This window comes from Elephantulus edwardii, unplaced genomic scaffold (genome assembly GCF_000299155.1).
Source record: "Elephantulus edwardii isolate Elephantulus edwardi_28Jun2011 unplaced genomic scaffold, EleEdw1.0 scaffold00289, whole genome shotgun sequence".
Lineage (NCBI taxonomy): Eukaryota > Metazoa > Chordata > Mammalia > Macroscelidea > Macroscelididae > Elephantulus > Elephantulus edwardii.
In genome coordinates, this window is record NW_006400039.1 from 1,361,575 (window position 1) to 1,369,765 (window position 8,191).

The 8,191-nt window shown below is 57.6% G+C and overlaps 1 protein-coding gene across 1 annotated transcript in view; it reads left to right on the plus strand.

The window, feature by feature from the left end:
* The first annotated feature begins 63 nt into the window (after positions 1-63).
* The window catches only part of UBAC1 (UBA domain containing 1), a 24,896-nt gene continuing 16,768 nt past the window's right edge, over positions 64-8,191 (plus strand). The window contains exon 1 of the mRNA XM_006900578.1: positions 64-201. Coding sequence (XP_006900640.1) covers positions 64-201 — 138 coding nt within the window. The remainder of the gene's footprint in view (positions 202-8,191) is intronic.

Genomic DNA, 8,191 nt, shown 5'->3' on the forward strand with positions numbered 1-8,191 from the left:
CGCCCGCCACCCCGGTGACCTTCACGGCCGGGCGGCGGCCGCAGGCCCAGGGGCGGCGGCGCGATGTTCGTGCAGGAGGAGAAGATCTTCGCGGGCGAGGTGCTGCGGCTGCACATCTGCGCCACCGACGGCACCGAGTGGCTGGAGGAGGCGACCGAGGACACCTCGGTGGAGAAGCTCAAGGAGCGCTGTCTCAAGCACGTAAGGCCCGCGACCCCCAGCCTTGCCCACTTCGTCCTCGCCATCCGGCCCCGCAGTCCCGGTCCTTGTCCACTTCGTACCCACCATCCGGCCCCGCAGTCCCAGTCCTTGTCCACTTCGTCCCCACTATCCGGCCCCGCAGTCCCAGTCCTTGTCCACTTCGTCCCCACTATCCGGCCCCGCAGTCCCAGTCCTTGGCCACTTAGTCCTCACCATGCAGCCCCTGCGACCCTGGACCTTGTCCACTTCGTCCCCGCCATCCAGCCCCGGAGTCCCAGTTCTTGTCCACTTGGTACCCACCATGCAGCCCCTGCGACCCTGGATCTCGGCCACTTCGTCCCCACCATCTGTCCTCGCAGTCCCAGTCCTTGTCCATTTCGTCCCCACCATCCAGCCCCGCAGTCCCAGTCCTTGGCCACTTGGCTCCCGCCTGGCCCCCTTTCCCCATGTTTGCAGCCCCACCCGCCTCGCTTCTCCCGCGCCCTCGGAAACCACACTGCGGAGACTCTTGCCCAAGCTGACCGGGCTGGGGAAGCTCTTCCCATGCAGCCAGTGAGGTGGGAGAACGCAGAGATGCTCCCCCTTGGGCTCCTCTGTTGCCTCCTCCAGCACTGGCAGGTCGGGGCTCTACTGGCCCTCCAGCTTACCAGTTTTGGGGGAGAGGATCATTTTGTGCCCTCCCGGTCCAGTCCCTACAGAGCCTGCTGCTTGGTGCTTGTCCCTGGCGTGGGCCACTCGCCACTTATGCTTGTGAGTTAGAGTCCCTTAAAATAGAGCCTTTGCAGCTCGGTCCTGGCTCTAGGGCTTTCCTGCACCTTAGATGGATTCGCCTGGGCCTGAGCCCAGCAGCGCCACTTTGAAAAGTTTATGCAACATCAGCTTGTAGTTGAAGTCTCAGCTTTAAACACGTTAGAACTGGTTATTGAGTGAAAGTGACTGTGGGGGGTATAGGAGCAGGTGGTGATCCTTTGTGTTGGCGTGGGGTCACTATGAGGTGGAATAACTCCATGGCACGTGACACCACCTCCTGAATCTTCAGTGCCCTGAGGCTAGCCGCCTGTCCCACTCTGGCCAGTGCCGGAGGAAACTCTATCCTTGGCAGCATGGAGAGGAGAGGAGGGGGTGCTCATCAGGATGGAGGTTAAGGTGCCCGGAGCTCTTTGATGGAGATGCTGTGAGGTGTGACTGGTTGCTGTCGTGGAAAGAAAATGCCGTTTATCCCAAGCTAGGTTTTTATTCTGGTAACTGAGTTTTTTACTGAAGTGAATTATACATGGCACATCTAGCAAGCCAGCATTTTCCAGGTCCACACTAGTGGTCTTGATGATGTTATCTGGGGTGCAGCATTCCACATGTCTGGGACAGGTCCTCTGTCACTCCCTGGTTCCTCAGTGCTTACACCTGAGTTCCTTGGAGTCACTTTCCTGAATAGACACTGTCGTTGTCAGAGGCAGGGGAGCATGCTGGTGTGACTGAGCTTCTCTGGAACATGCTGGGTCTAGATTCACCTTCCATGGCCGACCTGGAGGCTCCACGCTCAGGTGCATGTAGGCTTTGACCACCTGACAGTCTGTTTGCTTGCTTGCTGGCCCAGGCTGTGTGGTCTTGGCATCTGGAAAGCTGGTGTTACCATGCCAGCAGGCTGGGGTCTCCAGGCACTCTTGCTGGCAGAGCCAGGTGTTGCTGGCTGCCTGGAATTGTGCTTCCAGGATCACTGAAGGCGGCCTCAGGTAGATTTGCATCCCCACACCCAGAGCCAGGCTCACTGAGAGCCCAGGGTGAGTGGATACATGGCCAGCCTCTGCTGCATTGACCCGGGGTGGGCACCTGAAGCCCACGTGCAGAGGAGGGCAAGGGAAGAAGTCAGGGAAATTGGGTGGCATTTAGTCTAACTCACTAATGGCCCTGATTTACATAACCATCATAATATTGTTTTATGAAGGGGACCAGGAAATGAGGCTGTCAGGATGGTCCACAGGTGTGTGGTAATGAGTGCAAGAGACCGGGGTCAATTAGGCAGCTGACGCCATAGGGTTGCTGATTAGGGTGTTTCAGATATTTATCATTCCAGGCAGAATGGAGATGTGTCGTTTGGAATTGCTTCTGGAATGATCCTACTTTAAATCGAGGTTTTATTCCTCGCCACAGTCTCTCCAGGTGTGCGGGATCTGGCTGGCGGGAGTTTTCCTCACAGGGAGCTGAGCCCGCAGGACCAGCCGGTCCCCGGGCGCAGCCTCTCCTCCTGGCCCAGCAACACCTTAGATAAAGTGGGTGGGTAACTGTCACCACGGTGGTGAGGCTTGAGTGTGTGTGTATGCTTTGAGGCCCATGTCTGTGTATCTGCCATGGGCAGTCCTGGCCCCACCCAGTCTGTGTATCTGCCATGGGCCACGGGCAGCGCGGTCTTCTGGCGTCCCCGCTGCTGGAGCTGCTCTTACTTTTCTTCCCCCTCCCACCTTGAGGGGACATGGTGGAGGGAGAAGTCCACCCAGTTCTGGGTGTGTGTTAAAGGGATGTCTTCTTACAGCCCTTAAATGGGTTGCCACTGTTGCATACCACCCCTCTCACCTATTGGGGTCCTCCGGTGGCTCTGAGCTCCTTGCCCAGAGGGGCTGAGTGAGGCTTTTTGTGTCCAGCAGTTCCGAATTTTCAGAGACTTCACACTTAGGACATGGTGGAGCCGCTTTGTGAGTGGGGGTGGTGGGTGGTGAGAAATGGTCAGTCCATGACCATTTCCTCAGGCAGGTGGACGTGAGTGGCAGGTAAAAGCAGACTCCAGAGACGGCTCTTAGGATCCGGGAGGGAGCAGGGTTCTAACAGGATGGCAGAGCCTGCTCGCTGAGGACACTTCTGCTGAGAACGAGGACGCGTGGATGACGCCATGTGGACACAGACCTCTCCTGGAAATGCCGGCACCACGGTGCATGTTTCTTGCAGAGGCAGCATGAGGCTTGTTGGGAAAGTGCTTCCCTGTCTGCTTCAGAACTCGGCAGACGAGCTAGTGCATGTGTGTCTGAGTCCCCAGCGAGCAGAGCCACTGCTGGACTTGGGGGCCAGCCCAGTGGTGATGTGACTTGTCGAGAGCTGACCTTACCTGGTGTCCTTTGCTTGAGCGCATCTCTGCTCCAGAGCCTTCTTGGTCCTTGTCCTGGTCTCAGCCTTAGGTTGCAGGAAGCCCAGGCATTCCTAAGACCCCATGTTCAAGGGCAGGGATCCCCGTCTGTCTTATTAGAGCACAGTGGGTGTGTGATGGTGATGGCGGAGGTGGGGGGTTGCTCCCAGGGGGTCTGTGTCCATTCCTGAGATGGAGCCCTGCTCTGCTAGGGATCTGCACCAGGTCCAAGGTGTTTCTGCAGCTCCCTGGGTCTGGGGGTTTCTCCTGGCCATCAGGTCATTTCTCAGGTGCGACCAGGACGCTCCCTAGAGGCAGGGTGGTGAAACGTCATCTCACTTGCTTTGGGCGTGTTAGGAGAGGTCAGCCCTTGGACACAGACGCCATGCTGGCAAAGGTAGGAGAGAAGAAGGCCCTCAGTGAGATGGACTCACGGTGACCAGCCGTGGGCCAGAGCGTGGCAGAGACAGTGACGGTGGGCACTGGGCAGGGTTCCCGGGTGGGTTTCACAGGCTTGGCATTGGCGGCAGCCGAGAGCAGCCCCAGGCAGCGGCCAGCTCCCGTGCTCTGCCGAAGCTTGCACCATCACAGAACACGGATCCCAGGTGATGTTCAGCGTTCCCCACCCTCAGAAGCACCTGGTGCAGAAAGGCCACCACCAGAAGTGCTGGCCTGGCGCGTGGCCGAGGGGGTGTTTGGCAGCCTCATCCTGTCTCCTGGACGTCTTGCAGTGACTGGGCTCTGGGACTTGCTTCGCTCTGACTGCTGGGCCTCTCACCCCACGTCTCATCTGTCTGCCTGGGGAGACGGGGCAGCCGCTGGATTCTGACACACAGCCGTCAGGTGGTGTCTCGGCTGTGCGCGGCCCAGGGCCCAGCTCTGCGTGAGTGCTGACAGGACGGGAGTGCTCACTCCCAAGTGTGGATGTGTTTACAGTCTGTCTGTCTGTCTGAGTGCGAGACATCACGAAGTGCTTTAGAAAGCAGATTGAGAAGAGCAGGCAGGGGTTGAAGCAGAAGCCTGCTGACTGTCCGTCTACCCGTGGATGCTCTCAGCCGCCACGTGGTGCGTGTCCTCGGGCCTCAGCTCCTGATCGGAGAAAGTGCTGCTCTTCCTGCCAGGCTGGCCCGCCAGAGAGCCAGGCACCAGCTCCGGGCAGTGCTGTTGAGAGACCTGGTCACTGACAGGGAGGTAGGGTCACACAGCCTCAGTCGGGTACACATGGTGCTACTGGGGTCAGTGCTGGGCACCAGAGGGCTATCGGCCAGCCTGACACATGGCCCCTGAAGGCACTTTTCTAGAGTCCCAGTGACTGCTGCGTCCCCACTCTGGAGCTGCTGCGGCTGTTCTTGGTCACTGACCACCCCCCGTGCGTGGCCACTCCACGTGTGCACTGGACAGAGGGGACATGGGGGGAGGTGATGGATGGGCTGAGCCTGGTGACTGCGCCTGCACATGAAGGCATGGCAGGGTCCGGGGGTGGCCCCTGCACGCGGAGGTCTGTGTGGGGTGGTGGCCCCTGGGCATTCAGAACACTGTTTCCCAGTGGCACACAGCTGGCTGAGTGTAGTAATGTCAGCTTCTGAGATGACTGTCGGGACCTGGCTGAGCCCAGAACCCCTTGCTGGCCTGTGGGGAGCACTCTACGTGGGTTCTCTCATGCCACTTTAACAGAGACTCCACAAGGGGGTGGCTCTACTGACAGAGGAGGATACAGGGTCCTAGCTCGAGCGGAAGGCTCTTTGTCTTTCAGCCTTGGGGAAGGTCCTTGTCTCCTCTGAGCTGCTGCTGGGGCGTCTTTGTGCAGCGGCCTCTTCTTTCTGCCGTCATCCGCACCAACCTCGCCTCCTGAGTGTGAAACAGACAGCACGTTTCCAGAGGATGAACCGCCGTGGATGCTCCGACTCACCTCACGTTCAGAGGCACAGTGTTCCGTTCATGCCGTTCCTCACCGTGGCCTCCTGATTTATGCTCTGGCCACGTTGAATGCACGTTCCCTTCATCACACTGTTCCAGAAGTCCGCACTTGCAACTTGAGAGCCCTCTACATCGAGTGGGAGTGAGATGGCAGGTGTGTGCTGCCTATCCTGCACATACTCTTCGTGGTGAGCCTGTAACATCTTGCCCGTGGATGTCTGTTCCCACAGTGCAGTCATGGGCCGGGCGCAACTTACCTGGCCCAGGTAAAGAGGAGTGGGTAGAGCAGGAATGACGGAGACACCGAGCCAGTGCAGAACCCAGCAGCACAACAGGCCTCTGCAGACTTGACCGTCGCCCTCCATTGTTCTCGGCCGGAGCCCTCAGCGCTGCCTGCTGGATGCTGACCGTGCTCTGGATTCTCGACCCTGGGCTCCTGCTCTGCCCCCCAGGCTTCCTGGGCTGACAGCCGTGGGGCCGTTCGATCCACCAGCCACAGGCTTAGTCTCTTCAGCAGAAGAACATGCACCATGTCCTTGGTGAACATTCCAGGACCGTATCCTTAGCTTATACAACAGAATCTTCCACCTATTTCTGTTCCCAATCCATTTGCACAGATCATTTTTAAGTCCTTCTCTAATATTGGCGTTTTATTACAAGAACAGGGAGAACCACATGGTCATTTTATGGTCTTGCTTAGAAATCTCCTCAGCCAGGAATCCAAGTTCATTACTTAGAGTTTCTCTAAGTGGTGGCCTCGTAGTTAGAAGCTGTGCTGCCTTCCCAAGGGCATGTGGTTCAAAGCCACCAGCTGCTCTGCGGGAGAGATGGGCAGTCTCCCCTGCGATCGGTAGCCTCTGACCACCTCCTGGAGGAGGAGCTGTGGGACGGTTCCCACTTGATGGTCACAAGAGCACCTCCAGCCAGACGTATGAGTGAACTTCAGACAAGGTTCTGGCCACTGAATAGACGCATCGCCCTTCCTCCGTTGTCCAATAGGCTGTTGATTATTTTTTTCTTCAGACTTCAAGAGAAGCACCTTTAACCTCGACGGTGTCCTGTGGCTGCTGGCATACGTATTCCTAAGACGATAGAGCCTTTCTCTCTTACTGTTACGTGCCTCCCAACCCGAGCTGGTTCCCAGCTGACTGCAGCGGCTTTCCAGAGCTTGGAAGCCACATGGGAGGAGATTGGCCACCCTTCTCCCGTGGAGCAGCTGGTGGTTTCGAACCGCCTGTTGGCAGCACAGCTCTTCCCCAGGCCTCTCTCGTAAACACTCCTTATTTCCTCCTGAGCCGTAACGAGATGGCCTTTACAGCCGTCATTCTGCCAAGTCTTTCCAAGACAAGCTGGACTTGTCTGCACTGTTGTCAAGTGCCGTCGAGGTGCCTCGACTCAGCCGCCCCGTGTCTGAACCCTGCCCTATCCTGAGCCAGCCTCATTGACTTCACCATTGTTGTTGTTAAGTGCTGTCGAGTCGTAGACGACTCATAGCGACCCTGTGAACAAAAGACCCAGCACTTGTGTGACTTTCTTTGTTTCTCCAAGTTAAGTTTCCGGAAGCAAGCTGTTTCAGAAGTGGATGCCAGTCCTGCTTCCAAGCTCACAGCTGTACAGAGGTTAGCTTCACCATCAGGCACCTTAAAACTCCTTAGCTGCCCCCCACTACCCAAGTCCAGAGCTCTGTCTGTGTTGTACATACATGTTAGCAGCCAGCGCCCGGGACCGGCTTCTGTTTCACTGTCCAGTGCTGTTAACAGGGAACTAGCACCTGTCAGTGACGTTAACACGTTAACGTCCACGTCTCGTTCCCCTCTGCGGGAGCCTCCTCCCAGCCCGAGCTCAGGACACAGGCTCCGGGGAGAGGCCCTCTGGTCCTCATCTCCTGGGAGCTCAGTTCTGGGCTGAGCATGTTGGGCACCTCTCATCCCCCACCCGCCTGTTGGCTTGTAACCCAGTGAGGTTTGTCCTGTGGGATTGTGGTACTGCTTTCCCTCAGACTGTGACCAAGTCAGCAGGTGGGGTGTGTGTGTGTGTGTGTGTGTGTGTGTGTGTGAGGTGCAGGGGTGGAGTGGGCGTGAAGTACAGGGGTGGGAGAGTGATGTGGTGGGGAGTAGCGTGAGGGGAGTGGGAGTGAGGGGGAGGAAGGGTACAGGGTGAGGTCCGAGGAGGAATGGGGCAGGAGGCACAGCATGGAGGGAGTCAGGTACAAGGTGTGGTCTAGGGCACAGAGGTGGTCAGTAGGGAGTGAGAGGACAGGCATCGTGGAGGTGGGAACCTGTGGAGCTTTGTCGTGGGGTCTTTTACAGGAAGAAGAGTCTGTGGGTATTTGTGGTTCGTGCGTGTTGGGGTGTTCAGTGGGGAGCTCGTGGTGGGCTGCCTTGTGGTTACGGTGCTCACGGCAGTAACCGAGGACTCCGGGCTTGAACCCCCCCAGCGACTCTGAGGGGAAGGTGAGCAGCCTCTGAAAACCTGCTCACGGGTTAACTACCAGCCGCTTCGGACGCAGTGGCCGTGAGTCTGGGGCTTCCTAGAATGTGGATTGTGTTTGCATCAGCACGTTATTAGGCGCCAGGAGTAGGGAGCTCTGGTGGCTCAGTAGTAAGGAGTTGAGCTTCTACTCTGAAGGCACGTGGTTCGAATCCACCAACTGTTCAGAGGTGAGAGATGGGCAGTCTCCTCCTGTGGCGTTTGGCTGGGAGGGTCAGCTGTGGGTGTACAACAACGGTGTCTCAGAGGAGATGGACTCACTACACACCCGGCAACCCTGCTCATTAACACAGCAGACACACCGTTCCCAGGGGTGGGGGTGGGGGTTCTGGCTGCCAGCACAGAGGTCAAGACTGCAGCACACTTTTTTTTTCAGGGCCACTCTTCTGAGGGTCCCAGTTCAGTAATTGTTGTTGTTATGTCCCATTGAGTTGCTTGTGACTCATAGCGACCCTATGTACAAGAGCCCTA